Source organism: Amblyomma americanum, unplaced genomic scaffold (assembly GCF_052857255.1).
Source record: "Amblyomma americanum isolate KBUSLIRL-KWMA unplaced genomic scaffold, ASM5285725v1 scaffold_109, whole genome shotgun sequence".
In the NCBI taxonomy this organism is placed as follows: domain Eukaryota; kingdom Metazoa; phylum Arthropoda; class Arachnida; order Ixodida; family Ixodidae; genus Amblyomma; species Amblyomma americanum.
Window position 1 is genome coordinate 33,091 of NW_027526581.1, and position 27,683 is coordinate 60,773.

Genomic DNA, 27,683 nt, shown 5'->3' on the forward strand with positions numbered 1-27,683 from the left:
GACCGACGTGAACCCTGACCTTGTGAACTTAAAGCCCGCTTCCAATCACCGCCTACCCTTGGCCACTTCGACTTGGAGGCCGACGGAAAAAAGCACACAGATGGCGGTGATGTTGGCCTCGGTGCGGTGATTGTGCAGTGCCAAGACGGTGTAGAGCGCGGGATCGCATACGCAAGTCCCTCTAGGTCCCGTTCCGAAGTGACTTATTCCACCACAGAAAAGGGTTGTCTCGTTATTAAGTGGGCAGTCACGAAATTTTATTATTATCTGCATGGCCACCTGCTTCGAGTCGTCAGCGAAAATCACTTCTCAGTTGGCTTGAAATCCTCAAAGATTCATCGGAGTGGCTTGCACGGTAGAGCCTTTGGATGCAATAGTCCGACGTCACCATCGTTTATAAGTCGGGTCAGAAACATAGCAATGCAGACTGTCTCTCCTAAGCTCCTCTTCCGTGCCCATAGGATCAGTCCGACGGCGATTCTGCTTTCCTTGGCGCCATCACAACATCCGACGTTGCCCACCAGCAGAGGGCTGACTACGAACTGCTGCCTCTAATTGAGTACCTCGAAGGAACCGCTTCGTCTCTGCCTCGACTGTTCTCACGCGGACTTTCGTCGTTTTCCTTAGAGATGGAGACCTCTACAAGAAAAACTGCGGCCCGATCGAAACTGCGTATTTCCTTGTTGTCCCAACAGCGCTTCGTCAGGAAGTTCTCTCTGCATGCCACGACGACCTCTCTTCCGGCCACCTCGGTTTTTCTACAATTTAGAGGCGCCTCCTTGACAAGTACTACTGGCCTCGGCTTGCAGCGGTTGTCCAACGCTATGATAGAACCTGTCGTGAGTGTCAACGACGGAAGATACCGCCGAAAAAACTGGCCGGCCTTCTGAACGGAATTGATCCTCCGCAAATCTCATTTCAGCAAGTCGGGATGGACTTACTGGGTCCAATCCAAGTGTCCTTCATGGGTAACCGGTATATTGTTGTTGCCACGGACTAGCTCAGCGGCTACTGTGAAACTGAGGCTCTTACCCGTGCCACCGCGGTCGACATTGCGCAGTTCTTTGTTCACCACATTGTCCTTCGCCACTGCGCCCCCATGCTTGTATTAACCGACCGGGCAACCGCAGCTACGCAGACTTTTACACATAACGTCCTGCATCTCAGTGACACCAGCCATAGAAAAACGACAGCTTACCGTCCTTAAACGGGTAGACTGACTGAGAGGCTGAACAAGGCCATTGCAGATTTGATGTCTATGTATGTCGACGCTCACCATCACAACTGGGAAGAAATACTTCCCTGCATCACGTTTGCGTACAACACCGCCCTTTATGAAAAGACGCGTTTTACTCCGTTCCGTTTGTTGTATGACCATGACGCCCTGACCATGATGGATTCCATGCTGCTCCTGGATTGGGTCCCTTCGTCTATCATGGGCGCTTACTAATTCGTTCGTGATACAGAAGCCGCTCGCCAAATTGCTAGACAACGGATTCGACACCAGCAGACAACTGACGACCGGCGTTACTATCTCTGCCACAGGGAGGAGATTTATAAACCCGGCGAGCACGTCTGAGTACGGAGCAATATACCTGAAAAGCTTCTGCGCCGCTATTTCGGCCTTTACGAGGTGCTTCATAAACTCAGCGATGTGAACTATGAAGTATTCCCGCAAGCAGTTCTTCAGTCTTCTGGACCGCACAAGTCTGAAGGCATCCGAGCGTCGCGCATGAAACCGTTTTATGCCCGTTGCAATTGCCAGGGTTCACAATCAGTGCCGATGCCACACGCGCCTTCGCACTTTCGGCGCCTCCATACTGTTTTTCCCCCTTCACGGGGGCATCGAGGCGATGCCTCTTGAAACTAAAGGAGCAATGGCACACTGCTCCCATTCTGCGAGTTGGCTGGTAGTGGAGCGGGGGAGACGATGTTTCCGCTCGGATGCGCGCTGCTGGTCTCCTTGGCCATCCGAGTAAAAGCCCCTTTTTGTTGTTCTACCTTTTTTGGCGATATATATATATATATATATGATAACGTGATCCTGTTTGAAATACCGAAGCGCTGCTTATCTCTAAAGTGTATGAAATCGGCTATCTAGAAAACGCAAGGGACTTGGCCTTAGAGACCCACCATGTGATCATTGCAAAGTGAGCCCAAGGCGTCGGAAAGGAAGCGGGTAATCATTAAGAACATCTCTACGGCAGCTAGATGAAGGTATTATAAACATGCCGGGCAGAAGAACAAAAGGCTGTGTTTTCTTGGCCATTTTAGTTACAAGCGATTGACAAAGTCGGCACTCTAATAGCCACTTCGAACCGTTTCTACTACAGTCGCATTCCAACCAGCTGATGGAATAGATTTTTATTGAAACTCTTACCTTCAAAGGGCCATGTTGATTTTTTCCACAAGGCGTAAAATCTGGTGCCTTCGTGTATTGATAATAAGCAGAATCACCCTCTACCCACCTACATATAATGTAGCATGTACCCATGTTATGTTTCTCATCGAGTTTCTGCAATGAAAAAGGCAACCACATAAGAAATACTTTTAAAAATATCTTCATTTCTTTTCCTTCTTTTGTAGATACCACGCATTTAAAAACACCAACTTCGTGGCCAGAAACCTATAGTTTTTAATCATTCATAGCACCGCTATAAATCGTTAAAGGAATGCTTAACACGATCACTCGAGTGCGCTTCACTCACTGACTTTAGAGTAGTTCGGAACAAGAGCTGAGCGCTGGGTTCAGAAATAATGCTGCACGGTTTGCTTTCCCCGATTTGACACAGCGGGTGGCCTGCTTCCACCCTGATATTGTTTCAGAGCAAGATGACGATGCCAAGTGACACTAATGTGAGTGGAAGGCACGCACTTGAGCGTTTTGTTGAGCGTGCGGCCGGCAGTACTCCGGCATAAAGAGCCACGACATCTTAATCCACATTTGCACCAGTCTCTGCTTTACTGGAAAACGACAGCAAGCATTACTGTTGTAGTGAAGGAAGAGTAAGTGCGTAAAGTGAAGAAAGAAACGTGGCGTGTGTCAAAAACTTAAAAGTGCTTGTAGTATACGGCGCACGTCGGCCTTTAGCTGCCCGGTAAATCAAGTATTTGATATAGCGCTTTAGTTCGCTCGTTTACTTCTTCGGATTCTAAACGTTTCTTCAAGATGGGTGCGCGGCACACAAGTACATGCGTGCTGAAATCTGCACTTCTACGCATTGCGAACAGTTGCACCATTGTTTTTAAATTCAGAGGCACGCTTTAGGAAACAGGACTGCTCAAAACTTTCTCAGTGAAGTTGTGCACCCGTTTGGCTTGAAGTCGTTTGAATTGCTCGCCATAAGGTATTTTCTCGTATAGAAAAATTCGATCTAGTATATTAACGATAGGAACCGTAGCATGAAAACAATAATATTTCATGACGACTACGACAGAAATGCTATGAACGGAGATTGTGTCGTCCTCCTTGCGAAGTGATCAGACTATGCAATTCAAGATTGCGAACAATTTGTTGCAAATCGACTCAATTGCGTCTATGACGAAATTGATCTAGCGAAAAGCAAGGTCCATTACTGGCGGAAGCAGCCTATTCCCGGTAAAGCGATGAAAGAACATTGCACATGTTGTCAACCGGTCGTGCAAGAGAAATACATGCCCTACACGTTGTTCATTTTCGTCGCGTGCTAAGCCGCAGCGCTTATGGTGTTCTGATACGTAACTGATGTGAAAGAGAGAAAGAGAATTATTCACTCAATGTCCGAGGGCCGGTGCATGTTACCCACGTGACTCGTTGAGGCTCGACTTTGAAGGCTGGGCTGAATAGTGTTTACGTTATGGTACCGTTCACTTGCAAACTTTCACATTCAATTAATACGTTTACATTATGGGGGTCTGTGCAAGGGGGAAAAGCGGCCGCTCCCTGTCGGCAGGCAAGTATAGGGGACACATCTGCTCAACCGGGTTACGAATGCACTTAATATATTACATCGAATACAACGAACACAAGTTTTGCCGCCCTGGATTAACGACCTCTCGTTTATTAGCCTCGGAAAGAACGAATCTAATTATGCCACAAAGAATATAAATTAGTTTATTTGGTTAACCGCGGACATAAAGAACCTAAGTATGCCAATCCGGATATAATATTTTTTCGTGCCTGCATATCGGATGGAAGGAACATAGTGTGTTCACATCGGGTATAACGTAATTAAGTGCACCACCTTCGTTGAAAAAATTTAGTGCGTTACCGCGGATACAGCGACAGTTCGTATGCCCGCGTATGCTAACGATTCGTGGAACATAATTACAGAGATTTTAAAAGATCTCCATAAAATATAGAACAAGAAACGGAGAGCCTGAAGCCTGTTGCCAGCGTTTCGACAATAGGACAAAAATACTTTGCTTTCTCTCCATTGTTAAATTTGTGATTATCAGGAACCATCTGCCCACATTCTCTCTGCCATAGATAACATTCAGTTTAGGAAGAAATACGTCATGTTAAAACCGCACTGAATAAATATTTTGTCACATTGTATCCGAAATTTTATTCAAAGCTCAATTCTACTTTTACCCGCAAGGGCCGCAATCCAAAAAGGGAACTTTTTTTTTCAGTGCTGGCGGAATAACGATAACCTAAGCGGAAGATAAAAGGACCAAGAAAGGGGGTCTCAATAAAGGTGCGATATGTGTTTGATGTTAATAGACGACGGCTCATAATTATCCCTCGACAAAAATAATTTAATGCGTTTTGTGCAAGCTGAGTTATATGCAGACAAAATTTGAACTTCCGCCTCTTCGCGCCTTCCCTCTCCTCTCGCACGCCAAAACGGCGGCGCTCCTCTGCCTGCCCTACTCACTCTGCCTCTCCCCTTCCTCCGCCGGCTGCGGCGCGCACGGTGTGGCCGTGGCCGCTGTGGCGCGTGTCGTCTGAAGGAATTTGGCGCTGTGAACCAATGATAACCCCAGGCTGTGACGTCATTTGGAAGACTTGACGTTGTCTGCCAGGTTTCCGCGCGAAAGAACGGGACATCGCGTCGCGGCGAATTGCTAAAGCGGGAATTTCAAAAAAATTATGGTAAATTTCTCGCTCGCTTTTGAGGTCTCGTACGCAGCATGGACACTCGGTGGCCTGTACTCTACATAGTGCAAGCATTTTAAATCCAAGCTCAAACACCCCTTTCTGCAGCCCTTTAAAAACGGTTCGCTGAAAACATTTCTTATAATACCCAGAAGTAACTAGCCCTCACCCTTGTGATATGAATGTTATATGTTTTGAGGTTGTTTAATCTACTCTTAGCGTAACCTGCTGTAGAAGATATGTAATGATATGGCGTATTATAGGAAAACCATCTAAAATTCTAAAGTTTGAATGCATGGTGCTTTTATGCAACATCGTGTATCAGGCAGCACAATAAACTCAAACATACGTTACACCATGCCCATTTTTTAACTTCGCGCTTACAAATGAAAGTGGCTGTGTCTTGTTAATTTGTTCACTCTCTCTCTCTCTCTCTCTGCATATATTTTTATGAAAACGCCCTTTTCTCTACGTCGAATTTCTTGTCCCCCTTCGGTGCCCCGCGAGCTACTATATGGACGCGGTAATAGCGTACTTTCACGCTCTGCGTATCATTACTGAAACGTGATAAAGTCTTAATAAATCAGTCGTTCTTTATATCGAGAAACTGGCCTCCTCTTGCTAACAAAAGCATCTCAAGTGTACTAACGTACGTCAATAGTGTTTAACGCTATATAAAATCAATGGATTATGCTTGTTTCGCACGTTTCGTGATGAGCTGGCTAGCTCAGCAATAAAGAAATAATTTTTAACACTGCAGACTTTTTTATTCCTTAAGTCAATTACGCGCACTGCGAAAAAGTGTTCACTTGCAGCGTTTCTGATTTGAGAAAACAGAGCCAAAGCACCTAAAATAGTGCCGTAGTTTCTCCACTTTTCTGAAGTGATTTCCAACAACTTATGCTTAGTGTAGTTGAGGGAAGAAACATTCACCCGAGATGTGCCAGGCGTCCGCGCTCATTGAAATCAATGTTTAAAGAACACAGTACTATCACAGGTTCACGAAACATTCATTATTACCACTGCATGCAGTTGCTGAGTGAAGTTTCTAATGTGGTCAGTTCAATGACTAAATAAATTAGCACAGGTGTTATTTTTAGTAGTGCGTTTCGTGCGAAAACTCCAGTGCCAACTTGCAGAGCGTTTCAAAGAGATCCTAATTCACCAGATTTTATCTTGTCGTCTGTCATAAATAAGTGTTTCTAGCAGTTAAAAGCAATAGCGTGAAAAATGTAAAAATTACCAAGTGACGATGAGTTTTGCGCAACGACAGCATTACCCTCAAACGTGGTATCCGTGGACGTAGCCACGTTGATGGCACCGCTATTATGATGGGGCAACAACAAAGAAGTGGGCGCTGTTGCAAAATTCAAAGTAACACTTATCACCTGACAGCGTTCATTGCGTAGAAATTAACAGGACCAGGAGATCTCGGTAGCTGTAGGCAAGCTGGAAGACTAAGCTGCGTTGCTAGTATAGGCGGAAAGATTCTCGCGCCTGACTACTCACATATGACGCCTTTGCATTTCGACGCATTGTTTTCTTTCTTACACTGATAATTTTCTTACGGCTGACAACCGGACCGTCCGCCCAAGGACGACGAATGCTGCTTTGCTGGGGATTGGGCAAAACTACTGCAAAATAGCGTGCCTGCTGTTACCAGTATAGAACGTGGCACCATCACTAGTAGTGTTACTTTTAAGTTTGTAACCTGGACCCACTGACAGCTTCATAAATTGCTAATTTTTGTGCGCTGCTATCATGGTACGCCACCACGTGGTCGCGTAGGAATTTTTTTTCATTTTGGCGCGTCTCTTTTGAACGCCGAATAACCCCTCTAGGAGAACACATCAAAATCAACACAGAAGAAATATATTATTGTGGCAAGCTCTACTCTTATCACCTATAATAATCTACGGGCACGCAAGTCATAAAACTCGTATTTTTAATTTATTGACTAACTCAATTGATAAAATACAAGGACTCTCTTACTAACCACATACAATCCTCAACAACATGGTTTAAGCTGGCGCCACCAATCATTCCTTGCTATGTTTTTAATCTTTCTCAAGCCTCTCATGGGTAGCCTTTACATCCTACTTGCAATCCCAAGAATGATCTTCTCTGGATATGCCGGGGTGAATCATGGTTCCAACAGTGTTCTTCTACTTACTTCCACATATTTCACATTGGGTTTGTCCGGCACCATCTTCTTACAAAGGTTTGAGGTGTTCACTAGAACGGCTCGTATCAGGTTACGCTTTATATCATTCTGGTGACGATTTGGGTTCCTTAAACGCAAGCACTCTCCTCGACGACTTCTGAAAAGAAAGGCGTCAGACGAAAATTTAGTGTGTACAATTTTAGGCAGTGGTTGTTTGGCGATTTCCCTAAGAAGTTTTCGTCTTAATAAAATGCATTTATGATGGGCTCACCATTGCTGCTATTACAGATTTGCGGATGCCTAACACGATAAGGAAGGAAGGAAGGAAGGAAGGAAGGAAGGAAGGAAGGAAGGAAGGAAGGAAGGAAGGAAGGAAGGAAGGAAGGAAGGAAGGAAGGAAGGAAGGAAGGAAGGAAGGAAGGAAGGAAGGAAGGAAGGAAGGAAGGAAAACGTTTATTGAGCTCTAGAGAGTAGGTGAGCAATTTGGCGGAGTCAGATGGCGTCTTCTGTCTTCTCAGCAATGGTCGCCTGCCCATAGTCCAGGGCTCCGCTGGATGCCGCTGCCAGCTGTGCTCGCCGGATCAGCCCAAGTTGGACGTCCTGACGGTCGCTGGAGAGCATTCCTTCCCATTGCTCCGCACTCGGGTTTGGTATTTTTGGTGCCACCTTTTTTTTCTGGCAGGCCCACGTTATGTGATAGAGCATGGGTGCTTCATGGCACCATGGGCATTTGTCTGTGTATTGTGTGGGTTGTATTTTGTTGAGTGTATTTAGATTCGGGTATGAGCCCGTCTGTAGCAGCCTCCAGGCGACGGCGTCTTCCCTGGAGAGAGATTTATGTGGTGGGGGGTACCGTTTCCTGCAGCCCTTGTAGCGGTTTAAGATTGCCGAGTAACCTCTAGGGACAGGTTCGGATTCCTCGAGGTCGCTTGTCGGGGGAGCTCGATAAAAAGTGTACCCTTGAGCTACCCTGTCGACCGCTTGGTTGCCTTCCACTCCCGCGTGTCCCGGCGTCCATACTATCGTACGTTTTATTGGTTCTTCTGTGCTTTATTTGTGTCGGTCCCCAGAGCGGAGTATGCGGAGCGCTCTGTGACCTATTCTGCCTAACATGAAGTTTCGACATGCCGTTTGAAAGTCGGTTTGTATTGTTAAGGATCGCTTAGTCCGGTAGCCCTCCGTTGCCGCTAGAGCGACGGCCAGTTCTTCAGCCTCGACTACCATGCAGTCCCGTAGCGAAGCGCTGACGATTTCCCGCATGTCCGAGTTTATCACAGCCGCTACCGCGTTGGTGTTTTGTCCCGTCCTTCTGGTGTATGTGGCTGCGTCCACATACACCGTTTTTGTCTGGCGGGCTAATGATTTTTGGATGTACTCGGCTCTCGCCTTTCTGGGTTCTTCGTGTAGGTTGGGGTCCATGTTCTTGGGGATGGGGGTCACTCAAATTGTGTCCCGTATGCCGTCCGGGATAAACACGATAAAATCTTTTTTTGTACGAGCAGCCCCGGAAGGCTCTTGCCTGATCCCTCCAAAAACAAAACCATGCTCGAGGGCGTCAATTCACTTCTCTTTGTGCACATTCTGCAATACAATCAGATGGCAGCTTCTCTATCGTATTCGTGTATTCCCGCTGTTCCATCGTATGAGCACATGTGACGGCTTGCTCTGTCTTCCATTTGACATTTTGGAGAATATGGCGCAGTCTCTACAATATACGGCATATTTCCAAACTGGAGATTTCCAAACAGGAGATGCGCCTTGGGAGATGCCTTTTCTTTGTATGAGTTGGGAGTTGCTGAAAGGGCAAAATTATTATTGCTGTAAAACCTTCTAGTGAATCCAGAGTGTACTCTGACATGAACCATCTTTTACCAAAAATACTAGCATCTAGAAACTTAATTGTGGTGTGGAAACACAAGTGGGTGAAAAATACGTCGATGTAGGCGAGGTTGATATTCTCAATAAAACCTAGGAGTTATTGTTCTGCGTCCGCTCAAATAAGATTCCTTCTTAGCAGCGTTTGTATAGGATCGGAGTGTTGAGGCGTTGGAGAAAAATTTGAGATTTAGTACTAGGCATGATGTTCGAATAGGTAGTGGTCTTCTTTTTCTATACAGGCGCTGTTAATTTGTGCGCAGTGTGGATTGTTGAGCTGGAAGTTGCTATGCATATTCGGGCAACAGTTTAATCGGTATTTCTTACAAGGCATAGATCAGAGAATAGATGCCATCAGACTGAGAAATATTTCTACATAAAGAGAGAACGCGGAGGCTACAAGGTAGGCTTTCTTTCGAAAGCTTGAGGCCTACTATTTCCCGCAAAAAAAATTGTGTGTCGTGTATGTGCCATAGGTGTGCTGTTGAAATGTGTCTAATATGTCACAGTAACTGCAAATCGGTTCTGTATTGATGTCGATGCTGGAAAGTGTAGGGTGGCCAGATTTACCCTTTGTATGTATTTTCGGCAGTACATAGGATCGGCCCGCGAACAGGTGTGGAGTGTTGAGGGCTTGAGAGTTGAGAGATCCGTAGGAAAACATTCCATGCTTAGCATAATGTTCAGAGACTATGCTACAAATTTCTGGCATTGTGCAGTTGCGTCAGCTTCAAAGTGTTGTTAGAAACAACTGCTAGTGAGTTGTCCTATGCCATTCTGTTCTATTTAGTGCCATGGCACTAAATGGGCCACTAACGAAAAAATTCAGGGGGGCACTATGTTCACCTAAAGTGCGGTGAGACAAAAGCCTTTAGCGCAGTGTTGCTGCTTGTGCCATTAATGTGTGGTTAAGATGTTAACTAAGTTCTTGCGTTTGCCCGCATTCTGAGACTCCACTGAAGCGAGCGCTAGGAGGGAGGTTGCGCGGCACCCGACTCGGTCGACAGCTTGAGGCGTCTGGCTAGAGAGCTGCGCGCGCGCCGGTGGTGCCACCTGGCGCATGCGCATAGAATTACCAATTTCGCAACATGGCCTCTGAGATCATCCACGGGCGCTAATGCGCGGGAGATCTCGAAGGCCATGCGCGCAAGAGCGTAACGGACGGACGGACGGAGCATGAGTCATTGAAGATTTTCGCCTTAAAATGCGTCCCGTGTCCGGATTAAGCCAGAGGAGCGGGAAGCAGAGCTGCGCGCCAATATATTTCTTGCGGAGGCGCTGAGGGTCGCGTCATGCAGCGGCGCAGCTGTTGTGAGCGTCGGTGGCACGCAAGAACAAGAGACGAGAGTCACGTGACCCGCTTTGAGCGGTAGGGAGCCTGCACTGCTCAGGTAGAGCAACAGTTGTTCCTTTCGGCAATTAAATAACTTCTGGAGTGAGCCGCTAGGTCCACTACGAGCGGCACACCACATTCTGAACAATTAGACAAAGACATCCATTGCAGCTAAACTAGGCAGGAACATAAAATAGATATTACTTTGTCACCTTGCAGGATTACTGTGAAAAATATGCCGATCAGTAAACGAAGGTTTGTTCGCCCCCAGTCGCCTGATTGTACAAATGCAAGGGGGCGATTTGCAGAGGCGTTCAATTGGAGTACTCCAGAAAGGGGTCGATTCTTTGGCGCGAACTTGTGCGAACAGCCATGACCATAACTAAGTTCTTAGAGCACCGGAAGCTCAACAAAGGTAGAAGCGAGATAAGACGATAGATCTTCTAAAAACGAAGAAACCGAAATACCAGAGGCATTGACAAAGCATTGTTCATCATTATTCTCGGTAATACAATTACTAACAAATTTCATCATTTCTCTATTTCTTCATTTCTGTATGTACTCCTTGTTTCCTTTGAGCAGCATCTGTCTACGATGCCTCGCCGACTGGCCCACATGAAGGCACTAAAAAATGCCCGTGCTTGAAATTATACAATTCTAAACCACCATCATCATCAGCCTCAATACTACCACTGCAGGGCAAAGGCCTCTCCCATGTCTCTCTAATTAACTATGTCGTTAGCCAGCTGCGCCCACGCTACGCCTGGAAACTTCCTAATCTCATCCGCCCACCGAACCTTCCGCCGCCTCCTGCTACTCTTGCCTTCTCTTGAAATCCACTCTGTTACGATTAAGTATGCCCTGCTCAAGCCCATTTCTTCCTCTTGATTTTGACCAGGTTGTCTTGAACACGCGTTTGTTCCCTCACCCACTCTGCGCGCTTTCGATCTCTTAACGCGACACCTATCATTTCCCTTTCCATGGCTCGCTCTGTTGTCCTTAACTTAAGCTCAACCCTTTTCGTTAGCCTCCACGTTTCTGCCCCGTTGGTGAGTACCGGTAAGATACAGCTGTTGTACACTTTACTCCTGAGGGATATTGGTAACCTGCTATTCATAATCTGAGAGAACCTGCCATATACGCTCCACCCCATTCTCATCCTTCTAGTTATTTCCCTCTCATGATCTGGATCAGCTGTCACTACCCGCCCTAAGTAGACGCATTCCTTTACCACTTCCACCCCCTCATTGCCAATTGTGAACCTCTGTTTCCTTGCTATACTATTGAACAATACTTTGGTTTTCTGAATTTTATTTCTTAGACCCACCGTACTGCTCTGTTTGTATAACTTATTGAATATGATTTGCAGTTCATCTCCTGAGTGACTCAGCAAGAAAATGTCATCAGCGAATCGCAGATTATTTAGGTATTCTCCATCAACTCTTGTCCCCAACTGTTCCCAATTCAGGGCTTGGAATACTCTCTTGTAAACAGGCGGCGAATACCATTGGCGAGATCGTGTGCTCTTGCCTGACGCCTTTCTTTATTGGAATTTTATTGCTGAATTTGTGGAAGACTATGGTAGCTGTCAAGTTCCTATATAACTTCCTGCACATAATGCATTCCCGATAAACAAGATTTAAAACGCTCGACGGAGCTTTCGTGTTGACGGTCATCAATTTATTAATATAATCTTTACCCGGAAATTGAAGATACAAATGTAATTAGTAAATTGGTTTATAATCGTTTTATCTCTGAGAATTATCACGTACATAATGCCCGCCCTTCTTACAATCCTCCTGCACTTACATCACCAATGTATATCTAGCAGGGATTAGAATAACCGTTTTTAAACAGTTTATAAAAACACCGGGAATATGTCGTGCTGGCTCTAATAATCTGGTTGGCGTTCCCTCCAGAATATAGCCACCACAAGTGCGTTTCTTCTTGGCTGTTTCACTTCGTCGGTGTATATATTGGCTCCCATTATACAGAATTTACGCATTTCTACTCAACAAACTGCACAATAGACGCTAATTATTTGCTTTAAACTATTGTTGATCAGTAAGCTTTTCTAACAACGCGTAGCTTTATTCACGGGTGCAATAAATGCTCTAATGGTGGCTCTGTGGATCTGGCAATCGATCTATTATCCTCAATACGCGTCTTTATTCCATCTTGTGCCGCCTATCTAAAGATTGAGGTGGAACCACGTTTGATACAGACCTAACCAATATATGATTTCAGAGGTAAAACATCAGATTATGAATAGCAGCTTGCCGGTATCCCTCAAGAGAAAAGCGTATAACGGCTGTTTCTTACCGGTACTCACATATAAGGCGGAAATGTGGATGTTAAGAAAGGGTTCTTGTTACGGTAAGGAGAACGCAGCCTGCTATGGAAAGAAAAAAGTATTCCAGACATGAAATCAGCAGACTGGGTGAAGGGAGAAACGCGGATGAATGGCGTCGTAGTCGAAATTAAGAGGAATAAATGGGTTTGGAGAGGGCATGCAGTTCGAAGACAAGACGAGCGCTGGTCCTTGAGGTTACGGAGTAGACTCCAAAAGAATGCGAGCCTAGCAGAGGGTGGCAGAAATTTAAGTGGTTGGTTGATATTAAGAAGTTTCTGTGGATACGGTGTGCGCAGCTCGCAAAGAACAGGGTTAATTGGAGAGTCATGCGAGAGGTCTTCCTGCAGTAGGTGTATTCAGATAGATTTTAATGATGGTAGTGATGATGAAATATAGCTAGATGGCTCGTTTGTCGGCATGCGATGGCACAGCGGGGCTAATGCTTAGTGTCAGGTCATGGCATTACGCATGCCGATGTGTATCATAAGGTCTAGAACTTAACATGTTACCTGATGAGCGGTTATGACGATTATATGTAAAGCGATGTCATAAAACCGGAAGAAGTGACCAGACATGACACCATGAAGCCAGAAGTGAGGAAGAACACCGCGAAAAGCTCTTTGTGCTACCGCAACCCTGGCTGGGCATTCTATTGTCGTCCGCTAATCTTTTGACGCCTCTGTCTCATTTCAAGGCTGAGATATGGAAGCGTCGTCTCTAGCCATCTTGTGTCTGTTTCAACTAAGCCTTCTTGAAAATTGCTTGTAATGTTTTTGTAGAATGTCGGCATAATTTTATGTCTCACATAAGCATTTACTAAAAATATAGTCAGTATAGAGCAGGACTTTGTCAAACTGCGGCTCGCAATCCGAATGCGGCTACTCGGTGGTCGAAATGCGGCTAGTGACTCTCCGGAATATATACATACACCTCCACCCTCCAATTTCTGCCTCTCAGACAACGAATCTTCAGCGTTCCTGCTTCACGAATAGGACATCACAATGCAGAAAGCCAGTTAGCAATCGCTGCAAAGTGGGATGCATGTTTACCTGCAGATTTGTTGCAAGTAAATTAGAAAATTGTCAAGCCACCCTTCGTCGTCCGGCTCTTCATTAAGATAATTTTTTATGGCTCTTTGTATGTCTCACTGGCGCCATGCCTGTCTGGCAGCCCCTGATATAGAGAATTTGTCTATCATGAAGTGAAGGTAGGCAAGTGTAATATTTTCAGCTCCTCACTCCTCTATATGTAGATTTTCGATAGTTTAAGGTTGAAGCGCTGTCGACTGCCATCACTATGCTTAGGCTTGCTTGCTATCATCAGTCTGAAGAAAAATGTACTCACCGCAAGTAGGCCAAGACCTGGCGTTGCGTGCAATGCGATAACTTTAGTTCGGTATGTTGCATGACTGGAGCCATAATAGAGGTACTGTAGCCAGAGCAGTCCTGAGCTCCAAGGTTGTTCTCCAGATAGCGAGGCGCAGCATCACCTTCATGTACTACTCCAATTCTGGAATAAGAAAGGTGAAAGATTGTGCTTCTAGGTGCCAACACACGTGATTTAACAGAACTCACAGGAATGAGCGCAACAGGAAACGAAGGAAAGGTCCGAAAGAAATCACAGAAATTGGAGTGAAGATTTCGTAAAGCATTCATCAATATTACCGCAACTATTTATTCACGGACATTTAAAGTTCTTCTGCCTCACTGATCATTTTAAGTATACACTTTCGTGCATTTTGCAAGAATATATTATTTCACTTGAACTTTAGCCCCCAAAAACATTACGCACGCTGAAATATTTTTTTACATCTAGCCCTTCCTTCGATTTTTTGAAAATTTATCGGGGTGTCTTCTTCTGGTACCCAGAAAACTACCGATCATATTTTTATGCTGGTTTCATCAATTAAAAATGGTGAGCAATTCATTCGAAGAGCTGAAAATGTCTTGCTGACTTTGCAGAATACGGATAAACGTTCTGCGAGATACATACAATGCCCATTGTTGATATTTGGACACCTTGCATTTAGTGATATCCATAAGCTAGGTGAAACAAAGTAGCGTTAAAATTTTATGAATGCTCTTGCTGCTTACTGCCAAACTTTCGAATGTGCCACGAAATCTGCCCGCCACCGCGGCTGCTGAGACGGTGGAGCGGGGTGTTGACGTTGCTGGCTGGCCGGGCTGGTTGATGTTGTCGTTGTTGTTAGCCTATCAAAAGATAGGCTAACAACAACTGATGAAAGCTTTCTATGATGCGCGAGGCAGATCTTCTTCAGTGCCGCAGGCAATGCCAGCTCCGCTACAGTTAGGGCACACGGCTACTAAGCTGGAATTCCCAGATTTGAACCCGACCGCGGTGATTTCCATTCAATGGATGAAAAAAGCAAAATACGCCAGGGCTATTTTTTTCCAAAGTCTCTTCGAATTCTATCACTCCTCCTACTATCAATATGAGCATTGTATACGATGTGGCATCATTACCAGCTCTCTGTGGATGCAAACAATAATAGGTATTATTTTAATTGAACATCGTGAAACAATGCCTTCTACGTCAATCAATTTACCTGATACAAAAAAATTGCTTGAATGTCTAGGAAAATAAATTTATGCAATTTATCATCTCAAAGCGAGTAAGGCTTGGAGGGACGGTGCAGTGAAAATCTCTAGGAATTCCGACCACCCGGTGTTCATTAACGTGCACTAACATCGCACAGTACACAGGCCTCTAACATTTTTCCGCCATCAAAGTGCGACCGCCACGGCAGGGCTTGAACATGCGTATTTCGGGTCAGTAGAGCCGAGCACCTTAACCACGGAGCTACCGCGGCGACTGGGGCAAGAAAATAATGTGCAGTGGAACGCATTTCACAAGACGTGCTGCCTAGTTATAACGTGAGATATTTCACCATTGAATAATGTGCACAAGTTCATTTCTTCTACCCTCACTTGAAGCAAAACGTTTATCTGCCATAAGTTGTCATGATACGCCTTGTCTTCAGGCTATGACAACCAGGCATCCGCTTTGGTTTGCTCAAATGGGCCGTAACAATGATTGTTCCTTTTCCTGGACACCCTGCGAGAGAGGTTGGCAGCGCAGGCCGCATTTGCATTTGCACTGATAACCCCTAGGTATTTGGTCATCTTTGCTATAGAATTTTTGCGCAGTGTACACATGTTCCTATAAAACAGATTTCTTGTCTTGACTTTGCCTTTCCTTCTTGGTATATCTTTAGCCCACAATACAAATGCTTGATTCATACTACCGCGAATATTTGCACTGTTTGCTTGTTCATTCTTTAAAGCTGCTGGAATGCGGCTTTGTCGCTTTTTTTGTGATGCAAGACTCCACAAGATTTATCTCGATTGATCGCACCCAGGCGGAGCCGATTCTAAGGTATCCCAGACTCTTGTGGTAATTTTTAGCCGCGTCTTTGAAATTTCAATACCAGCTTTAACTTTGTCACGGAGTAGAGCGGCGGGAATTTTGTTCGACGACCACCGAGAACATTGTTACTTTCGTTAGCACAGAGTCATTCAGTTCATTCAGTGCGCATATCAGCATTATAAGCAGTTTGTTTTGGAAGTCTTCTTTAGCTGTCTTCCTCGTTACCTGGACTGTCGTCACCACTGCGTGACATCTGGTAGAGGTGAGGAGCCGCCAGCAGCGACTCTCATAGACGTAATACGGAGAGAAGTGCAAGAGGCACTTGGCACCCTGACGTGCAGCCACAGAACCCCAGGTCACTACCTACGCCGCCACTGTGAGCAGCCAAAGGCGTCCTGCAACTCAACACCACTCTATGCCATGTGCCCCCAACAAAAGGCATCAATCGTACCGCCTGCCAAAGTTGTTGCACGCTCAACTAAAAAAAAGACCTATGGAAAACGCCGGATCAGCTCCGCTCGCTCTTCTTCTATTGCGGCGAATCTGGCCGCATTCTTTGGCCTTGCCCCTGAAGAATAATGGGTCTGCGTGGCTTCTCAAATGACGCCCCACTATCCTACACTGGCCAAAGATCACGGAAGAAAAAATGAGATGTCTACGCCGAGAGAATTACGTGTCGTCGAGCCGTCTCTTCTTGGCATCATCATCGTCCACAGCATGTTTTACGTCACTGCGCCGCAATTACGTAGCGGCTGTTTGCGCAAGGTGTCGCAGCCATCACAGGAAAAACTTAATAAAGCTACCTGTGGTGGTCAATTTGCTTGCCGTTCAATCCATGAAGACCCTGCACGACCAAGCCGCTTGAAGACGCCACCGCTGCAGAAAACTACAAACAGGAGCTCGACCAAGACACGACTTCGGGATGATGCCGCCTCCCAAAAAAGCCAACACGATATGCCCTACCCACGATTCACATTCTCGACGAAGCCGTGATCCGACGTCGAGGATGACGTCCATTACAAGAACCAGTACATCTGACTTGGAAGTGACTATCGATAGCCGGAAAGTGACCGCTCTAGTTGACATATGAGCCGAGTATTCAGTGATTAACGAAACATTCGCCGCGCAGTTGAGGACAGTCACGACCGCTTTGGATGACCCACAAATCCGCACGGCAAGAGGGAACCTCATTACGCCATCTGGACGTTGCACAGCGCGAGGGACCGTCAAAGAACATGCCTATTTCTCGACCTTAGTAGTGTTACAGCAATGTACCCACTGCGTCATATTTTGCATAGATTTTCTAAACGAACGTCAGGCGATCATTGACCTTCGATCCATGCTCATCACGCTTTCGAAAGACGAAGAGATCTATTGGACGGCAACCATGGTGAAGCATGTTGCGCTAAGTGTCCTGAATGAACAACTGAGCGTCCCACCCCGATCAAGCGTCATGATCACCGTAGGTGCCACGCATGCAACGAACAGGGAAGCTGTCATCTAGGGGAACATGGAGCTGCTTCTAGAGCGAGAAATTGGGATCGCAAATAATAATAATAATTAGTTTTTGGGGAAAGGAAATGGCGCAGTATCTGTCTCATACGTCGTTGGACACCTGACCCGCGCCGTAAGGAAAGGGATAAAGGAGAGAGTGAAAGAAGGAAGAGAGAGGTGCCGTAGTGGAGGGCTCCGGAACAATTTCTACCACCTGGGGATCTTTAACGTGCACTGACATCGCATAGCACACGGGCGCCTTAGCATTTTTCCTCCATAAAAACGCAGCCGCCATGGTCGGGTTCGAACACGGGAACTCCGGATCAGTAGTCGAGCGCCTTAACCACTCAGCCACCGCGGCGGGTAGGGATCGCAAGAGGCTTTGAAGATTTGCGTAATGGCCAACAGGAAGGGCTGCTAATGATCTTCAGCGAAGAATACCGGCACGTTAACGCAGGAACGACAATTGCTTTCTTCGTCGAAGTATCCGACGTTCGCGATGTCCCCGCCCTCTCTGATCTGGCTCCAGAAAGCTCACCTAACTAAAATCACAAGCACGTCTTCGATAAAAACCCAACCCAGCCCGGAGCAAACAAGACAACATCCGCAATCTGCTTCGAAGCTACAGCGAGTTCTTGTCGTCACCGAAGGTCTGGCAAACCCCGATTGCCAAGCACCGCATTATAACCGACCATTGCATACAGCTCTGCTATCACACTGTTTCCACCGCCGGCCGATAACAAAGCTAGGCGCAGATTCTTCGGACTGTGCGCATATTACCAATGATTTGTCAAAAACTTTTCGCCCGTCCACGCAAGCCCGACCCAACTGATAACGGCTGAAATGCCATTTCAATGAAGAGTGCCGCAGGGGAAGCCTTCACGGAACATCAGCGTCGTTTCCAATTCCCGTCGATTCTCGAGCGCTTTAATGGAAACGCCGAGATTGAAATTCATACCGACACAAGCAACGTGGGCCTAAGCGCCGTCCTTGTCCCGAAAGCCAATGGACTGGAAGAATCAATCGCATATACTAGCCGTTCCCTGTCGAAGGCCGTGGATAACGATTCAGCAATTGAGGAGCGCTTTGGCAACATCTGGGCTATCTGTACACACGACCGCTCAAGGTGTTCAGCGATCATCGCGCACTGTCCTGACTTGCCAGTTTGACAGACCACTCCAGACGCTTCGCTCAGTGGTACCTGCGCCTCCAGGAATTAACTGTGCCGTTCTCTTACAAATTTGGACGCAAGCACTCTGACGCCGACTTCTTGTTAGGGGCCCTGGTAGATGCACCACCGCCGAACGACGATGAGGACGCCTTCCGGGGATCTGTTAGTTCCATCTCTTTTTTTACTGCTGCAACGCTCGGAGCTCCATCAAAAACGCATTGTCTTTTTTCTGTGTACAGAATGATATCCTCGTGAAGTTCGCAATGAGCAAAACCGCCTACCTCCTTGTTGTACCAGCAAGTCTCCGGGAAGAAATGCTACAGTTCTCACACGATGAGCCGACAACTGGACATCTCGGGTTCTCTCGTACCCTCCGCCAAATCAAGAAAAATATTACTGTCCCTAATTGTGTGCGATGTCGGATTTGATGTCAAAACCCGCCGAGATTGCCAGCGACGAAAGCCCCGTCTCACTCGTTCAGAATGAATTCTGAACACTATTGAATTCCCTTGAGCGCACTTCTAGCAGATTGCCAATGACATGGTTGACCTTTTCCTGAAATCAGCATAAGGAAATAAGTGGATCATCGTAACGACCGCCTACATTTCCCTCCACGCCGAAGCAAAACCGTTATGGAACGAAGCAGCAGAAGTCTACAAATTTTTCGTGGAATTCATTCTTCTGCGACACGGCGACTTAAATGCGCTCATCACGTACCGAGGAACAGAGTTCAGGGCGGAACGAACACAAGGCAGCTTGAGCTTGAGCCAAGCAATCTACCGGAGCAGTTGACAAACGGAGCACCGGACTGACGGAGCACCTGAACAAAAGCATCGTTGACACGCTCGCCATGTATGTTGCTGCCGAACACAAGACCTGAGACATCATCCTACCTTACATCCTCTTCGTCTACAATAGTGTATTGCAGATCACTCAGCTGAAGCCTTCTAGGCTCGTCCTTGGTAAGGAGGCCAAGACCACGTTAGCCGCCATATTGCCCATTGTTACCGAAGAAAACGTCGACGTCGACACCCACCTTCAGCGCGCAGAAGAAACCCGAAGACTTGCCTAATTAGGGATCAAATACCCCCAGTAGACCGACGCCAGACGCTACAACCTACGAAGATTTAACACGGTGTACAAGCCAGGAGAAATTCTGGATTTTGACGCCCATTCGCCGCCGTGAATTGAGAGAAAACTTTTGTGCAACTATGCGGTGCTTCTACGGCTAGGGGAACTGTACTATGAAGTCCGTCCTGAGGGAATGACTGCATCTCAGCGACGCCGCGTACGACCAGAAATTGTCTATGTCGTCCGTCTAAAGCCCTATTATGTCCGCTAAAGGACGTTGTGTTTCCGCGAATTTTTGTACTGTTTGTTTGCTCATTCTTCAAAGCTGTTGGAACGCCGCTTTCTCGCTTTGTTTAGTGATGCAAGATGCCTCCAGATTTATAACGATGGATCGCATGCAGGCGGAGCTGACTCTACGATGTTCAAGAGTGCTGTGGTAACCTTGCACGCCATATCTCTAAAGCTCAAAAGCTGAATTGAGCATGGCCGAGAGCGCGGGCATTCTGTTCGACGACCGGCGTGCACGCTGGCTGATTTTCGCCGCCGCCGAGTCATTCAGCTCATTGTGGGCACAGGTGATCCCAATAAACAGTTTCTTCTGAAAGATTTTTTTGCTGCGTTCCTCACTTCCAACACTGCTGCCGCCATTCCGTTATAATATGAGTACCAATATTAATCACTGAATTAATGAAAAACCACATTCTTTTTAGTTCACCCACAGGCGAAATCAAATAACTCAGTATAACTAGCTTTTTTTCAGCACGATGCTGAAAAAAACTTAGTAGGTCAATGGTCACATTTGTAGTGTCATCAGACTGTGATAGGTGCTCTACCGGCATTCAGTCAAGAAACAAGATGCAAAACATTCGCTTCCACATTTCTGAAAATATTTTGCGCCTAAAACAAACTTGCACTATATGTTCATGACTCTCCACGAAAATAACACGGTCAGCGTGTGTTTTACTTTAAAAGGTAGAGATAAAAAGTAGCCCCTTAGCACCTCGCTCTGTGAATGCAGCTTGATCATTCGCTTACCAAGTCCGTGCTCTACGATATATAAGAGAGCTACCACATGTGTTCGATCAGATAATACTTGTTGCGCAGAAACTAACTCCTAGCAAAAACTATTATGGCTGTAATATACGGCGGGAAATTTAAATTGTATTTTACACATATGTTGTCTTCATAAATGCACTAAAAGTAAGGAGTTAATAGTTTTCTAGAATTTTATGCATGGAATTCACAATGTATTCTTAATATTTGCAAAAAATACGTCGCTTAAAGCATGCCACGAGCGCTTTCCAAAGACGTGAATATATATTATCGCGATTTTACATCTTGTTAGTGTATTGAAACTCTACTTTCGGTAATAATCAATAAATTCGTCTGAAGTATACTTGAATTTTAACGAACGGGTAGTCCTTTTAAATATATTTGAAGCACAGTTTTAGTTGCGTAGAAATATCTGGTGCTCCCAATCGCGTTTAGGAAAATGGTATTTGCATGTTGGCTATGAATTTAAAGTGTACTTTCGTAAATACGACATTAATTCGTCCAAAGTATACAGTTAAATTCATATGATTGAGATGTCCGCATAAACATACTTGCAGCACACTTCAACCTGACGTTGAACAACGTAGTGCTCGAAATCGCGTTTCGGGAAATAGCATTTGCGTGTCGGCAATATATTTAAAGTGTACTTTCCCAAAGACGAAATTAAGGTGTCCAAATTATTATCAAATTTTAAAAAATGAGCAGTTCGCGTAAGTATATTTGCAGCACCTTTCAAGCTGCCGTAAAACAAACTAGTGCCGGATATCGCGAAATCGCATTTGCATGTTGGCAATGTACAGGTATTAAACTGTGCTTTTGTAAATGCGAAATTAATTCGTCCACAGTATACATCAATTCTAACCAATGAGCAGTCCGCGTAAACATAATTGCAGCAAGCTGCAATGAAACAACGTAGTGCTCGAAATCAAGTTTCGGGGAACAATGAAAACAGGCCCATTTCTGTCGTCCGTTCATTTGTGGTAACTTAGAGCAGGAACGCAATTACTACTTATTTATAATACATGTGGACAGTGTGATAGCGCTATACCGACAATGGCGCCATGCGCACAAAAAGAACCCCGACTGGCAAGGCCGACGGGCTCCCTTAGATGCCCATGTGTTCGTTGGTAGGCAGTGCGACTCCTCACCAATGCCTGACGCAAGTTACGACAAGGAATTTTGTTCTACATAGACCCCAGATTCGAACGCGACCACTACGACAGTTGTGCAAAAATTTGGTGGCCCACAGTCGTTCTACGAAAAACGCCTCATCGGGGAAGATAATGTGGTGTCCCTCGGGGGTATCTATACGGCCGGGCAAGTGTTGCTTTTCGGAGCTGTTCCTGTTGAGGTCGCTTTCTGTCTGCATTTGCTCGGTACCGACATCTTTCCCAAGTCTCGTCACGTGATCTTGGGTTGTCCTAGACTTCTTCATGATGCTTATTGCCGGTTCAGTCATTATTTCTGCTGTTGACAATATTGATCAATCCGACCCTCTAACTCCGGCCAGTACTGCTTTTTTCAAACCCAAGTAAAATATATTAATGATGTAGTAATAGTATCTTTTTCATCATAATAATCATCAGCCTCACAACACCCACTGCAAGGCAAAGGCCTCCCCCATGTCTCTCTAATTAATCCTGTATTTTGCCAGCTGCGCCCACCCTACGCCTGCAAGCTTCCTAATCTCATCAGCCCACCGAACCTTCTGCCGCCCCCTGCTATTCTTGCCTTCTCTTGGATTCTACTCCGTTACCCTTAAGGTCCAGTGGCTGTCGTGCCTTTATATTACATGCCCTGCCCCAGCCCATGTATTCCTCTTGATTTCGACTCAGATGTCATTAACACACGTTTGTTCCCTCACCCACTAAGCCCGCTTCTGGTCTCTTAAAGTTACACCTAAAATTTTCCTTTCCGTGGCTCGCTGTGCTGTCCCTAATTTAAGCTGAACTTTTTTCGTTAGCCTCCACGTTTCCGCCCCGTAGGTGAATACCGGTAAGATACAGCTGTTGTAGAATTTTCTCTTGAGAGATATTGGTAACCTGCTATTGATGATCTTGGAGAACCTGCCGTATGCGATCCACCCCATTCGTATCCTTCCAGTTATTTCTCTGTTTTAGGGCACTTTTAATGTAATGTATTGAATGTATTTTCAATATATTTTTAATCTATATAATGGGACCGACCGGCCGGAGTTGATGCAGCGCAGCGAAGAGGTAGACAAAGTGCAGCTGTGATTTCAAGTGACGCCTGTGAGTGTGTCCGTCGTGTCGCCATTTGAACAACGCCAACCGGCCTGCTCTTCGAATAAACACCTTTACACTTAGTTTATGTGTCTCGGTTCCCGTCCCGGTTCTCATCCTGGAACTTCGAAGCGGAACGTCTATCATTCCGCACCCCCTCCCAGAGGAAAGCTGAATGCCGCAGTTCCGGAGGCAAGAACTGCGTGTTTTGCGAACTCTTTAAGTCCTCCGTTTCCTCCTGCTAGCGTGATTGAGGTGTCTGCTGAAGGCGTCCCTGTTCTCGCCCTCGCCGACACTGGTGCTGCCTTGTCAGTGATTAGTGACGCCCTTCGCCACAAACATCGTAAGGTGACAACGCCGCCGAATGAATTTTCACTTCTTACGGCCACATCTCAGCACATCCATCCCATCGCAGCCTGCAGAGCCCGCGTTTCTATCAACGACGTCGCCTATGCCATCGAGTTTGTTGCGCCGAGCGCCATCTCTCACGATGTCATCCTCGGCTGCGACCTCTCGACCCACCGCGCAGTGAATGATTGTGACCGTGCTTAACTTAACCTTTTTCCCGTGTGCAATGTTTTATTTCATGGCCTGCCTCTACGCTCCGCTAAGCTTCTAGTAGCCGCCGACACCGACATACCTCCCTTCTCTTCTGACCTCGTTCCAACCGACCTGACTATTCGCTCAGCAGCCCTGTTGTTTTCACACACACCGCAGCCGCCACCCGCCATCCCCGCCTTCTGCTTCCTTTCGCCGTTCTCATGATTTCCGACGGCCACTGCGCCATGTTTGTCACTAACCCATTTTCGTGCCTGTCGTCTGGTCTTCGCGGCGAATGCCTCGGCTCCATTGAAGAACTGGACCCTGTACTCAGTTACCGCCTTAGGCTGTTGTGCGACTGCGCCCGATCCGCTTCCCTCCGACGTCTTTCATCGTGCCATCACTCCCGACCTTCCGTCCGCTTACAGTGACCAGATCTGGGAACTTCTCCACCGCTTGCGCCACTCTTCCGATCTTTCCCAGCCCTCCTCGGGGCGCACGCTGGCCGTCTCTCGCGCAGTTGACACTGGTACTCCCCGCCCCACCCCCCCTTGCGCCAGCGACCGTACCACGTCTCGATGAGTGAGCGCTGCGTCATCCATGAAAATGCTGATGGCATGCTTCAGCGCGGCATTATGCAGCCCTCTCACAGCCCTTGGGCCTCTCCTGTTGTCCTGGTGAGGAAAAAGATGGCTCAAACAGTTTCTGTGTGCACTACCGCTGTCTCAACAAGATCACTCGCAAGGATGCTTTTTCTCTACCCCGAATGGACGAGACACTGGATTGCTTGCAGGGAGCGGTGTATTTTTCATCTCTCGACTTACACTCCGGCTACTGGCAAGTCTCGATGGCTGCCGCTGACCGGCCGAAAACCGCTTTCGTCACCACAGACGGCTTGTATAAATCCAATGTGATGCCATTCGGCCTCTGCAATGCACCAGCCGCATTCGAGAGAATGATGGATAATATTCTGAGCTGCCTAAAATGGGAGACTTGCGTACGTTACCTGGATGACATTGTCATTTTTCCGGATTTCTCATATTCAGGACCTTGAGCGCGTACCCACGTGCCTTACTGACGCCGGGCTACGACTAAACTTCAAAAAATGTTAATTCCGAGCTACGCAGCTCAAAATATAAGGCCATGTCATCTCCAAAGACGGCGTTTTTCCAGACCTTGCCAAACTTTGCGGCGTCACTGACTTTCCTAAACCGACCACCCAAAAGAACTTCGAAGTTTTATATGCTCATGCTCGTGTTTTCGCCGCTTCATCCACAATTTCACATGTATCATCGCCCCTTTAACGCAGCTTTTTGCCGGTAGCATGAACCTCTCGTCGAGGTCGCCAGCCTGCGATACCACGTTCAGCACTTTACGTCGCCTGCACCTGCTGGACTCCCCGCCCCCCAATCCTTCGCCATTTTGATCCCGCCTGTGCGACAAAAAGTCACACTGACGCGAGTGGTGTGGGCTTCGACGCAGCTCTGGCGCACCGAAAGTCTGGGTATCCGTAATATATTGTCGCTTACGCAGGCCGCGCCCTCAACCAGGCGGAATCGAACTATTCTGTCACAGAAAAAAAATGTGTCGCCATCATTTGGTCGATTGCCAAGTTCCCACCTTACACATACGGACGTCTCTTCTATGTCGTCACAGACCATCGCGTCCTCTTCTGGCGGTCTTCCCTCAAGGATCCTTCTAGCCGACTCGCCCGCTGGGCTTTCTGTCTCCAGGAGTTAGATATTCACGTCATTTATTGCTCCCACCGGAAGCATTTGGGCGCCGACGCCCTTTTTCGTTCACTGCTCCCGTGTGATTCACCCTCTGCCCTCGTCTGTACCTACGATTTCTCGTCGTTCCATGTCCCTGATATGCTCTCCGAAAAACTGAAGGATCATTGGATCACCTCGCTGCTCACCTTCCTGAGCAATGCCTCGCCGCATTCTTCATTCCGGACCCTTCGCCGCCAAGCCCACCATTTCGGCTTTCGTGATAACCTCTTATACCCCGCAACTACTTCCCCGACGAGCGAAAGTGGCTGCTGGTGATCCCTCGACACCTCCGTGTTGCCATATGCGCCTCTTTCCACGCCGCTCCACAATGCGGTCACGCCGGTGTACTTAAAACGTATGCTCTCCTTCGTCTGCGGTATTACTGGCGAGGAATGTGCCGCTACATACGTCAGTACATTCGGGCATGCACCGCCTGCCAACGTCGCAAGAAACCTACCCGCCCCGTCACCGCTCCTTTGCAGCCGTTACCTTGTTATGGCTGACCTTTTGACCACGTCGGCATTTATCTTTATGGTCCGCTTCCAACTACTTCGGCTAACAAGCGCTGGGTCATCGTGGGCGTTGACCACCTCACACATTACGTAGAAACGTCGGCTCTAAAATCTGTTACCGCAAACGATGTCGCTCGCTTCATTCTACACAGTCTTGTTCTTCGTCACGGCGCCCCGAAAGAACTGCTAAGTGACCGAGGCCGTGGTTTTCTCGCCGACGCCGTCGAGGCCATGCTAAAGCAATGCCAAATCGTTCATCGGTGCACCAGCACCTATCACCCCCAAACCAAACGCATGACTGACGGCGCAACCGCACATTCAGTGACATGCTCGCCATGTACGTTGACACCGCCCACTCCAGCTAGGACCAAGTGCTTCCTTTCGTCATGTACGCGTATATTACGGCTACGCGGAAAAAGATAGGGTTTTCTCTTTTCTTTCTGTTATATGGCCGGGAGCCTACATCTACCATGGACACCATCCTTCCCTGTCTCTCTGAGCCTTCCGAGACCACATTACTTTCCGAAGCTCACCTGTATGTCGAAGAATGCCGGAAACATGCCTGCTCTTTCACTACACAGCTCCAATAGCATCAGAAGCACCGTCGGGATTCCTCGTACCCTCCCGCGGAATACCCACCTGGCGTCCTCGTTTGGCTCTGGGTGCCTTCCTCCACTCCAGGCCTCGCCACGTAACTGCTTTCTCGCTTATACGGACATCACCGCGTTGTGCAACAAACTTCTCCCGTGAATTGCTTCGTTGAGCCGCTAACCTCTCTTCGGACCGCCGTCGCCGGGGGTGCGAAACTGTGCATGTCGAGCGCCTCAACCCGCCCATGATTTCTTTCCCGTAAGTCGCCTGGATGGCTCTTTTTTCGGCGGGGAAGTAACTGCAATAAAACCGACTGGCAGGAGTTAAGCAACGCAGCGAAAAGGTAGACGAAGTGTAGCTGCGATTTCAAGTGACGCCCGTGAATGTGGCCGTCGTGTCACCGTCCGACCAATGCCAACCGTCCTGCGCTTCGAATAAACACATTTGCACCTATAATAATTATACTAAGCGGGAGAAAATGTATCTTCACGCATATGTAAAAATGTTCAAAAAATATTACTCCTGGCATATTTAGAAATCATTCATATTGCAATTTAAGCATATGGACCAGAAAATGCAAAATAAATATGAAATAAAACAATGTGTTCTTAATACATTTTTAGCACAGCCTTTTTTCGCTAAGGGATATACAGTATTCATGAGATAACTACATAATTTCACCCAGGGAATCATCGGAAGGTGAAGGTACATAAGAAGGCCTCACGAATAACAAACTAGAGAAAGGGCTGACCTTCAGCTGCAACTATTTGCCCGTACCGAGAATGACGGCAATATGCGACGAGGTCTGTGTGGCGAAGCCGTCGGGGCGAAGCCATCGCGGGTGCCTGCCGGGGAACAAGAGAGTGCACTCCCGGGACTCCCCCTCCCGTCACCCTCCTGAAAAAATTAACCTCTCGCGTGCTCGTTTGGAAATAGCTTAGGTGCAGGGGGTGCCATTCTGGATAATTTTGCTTTACCGGCGAGGGAGCAAACAAACCGTCTCGTCAAGAGCAACCCTGCCGAATAGCCGGGCGCATCCACCAA

At 47.0% G+C, this 27,683-nt stretch overlaps 1 protein-coding gene across 1 annotated transcript in view; it reads right to left on the reverse strand.

Moving 5' to 3' along the window:
- The window catches only part of LOC144112427 (venom metalloproteinase antarease TserMP_A-like), a 112,167-nt gene that overhangs the window by 23,182 nt on the left and 61,302 nt on the right, over nt 1–27,683 (reverse strand). The window contains exons 10-12 of the mRNA XM_077645261.1: nt 14,150–14,314; nt 7,254–7,401; nt 2,381–2,515 (exon numbers count right to left, since the gene is read on the reverse strand). Coding sequence (XP_077501387.1) covers nt 2,381–2,515; nt 7,254–7,401; nt 14,150–14,314 — 448 coding nt within the window. The remainder of the gene's footprint in view (nt 1–2,380; nt 2,516–7,253; nt 7,402–14,149; nt 14,315–27,683) is intronic.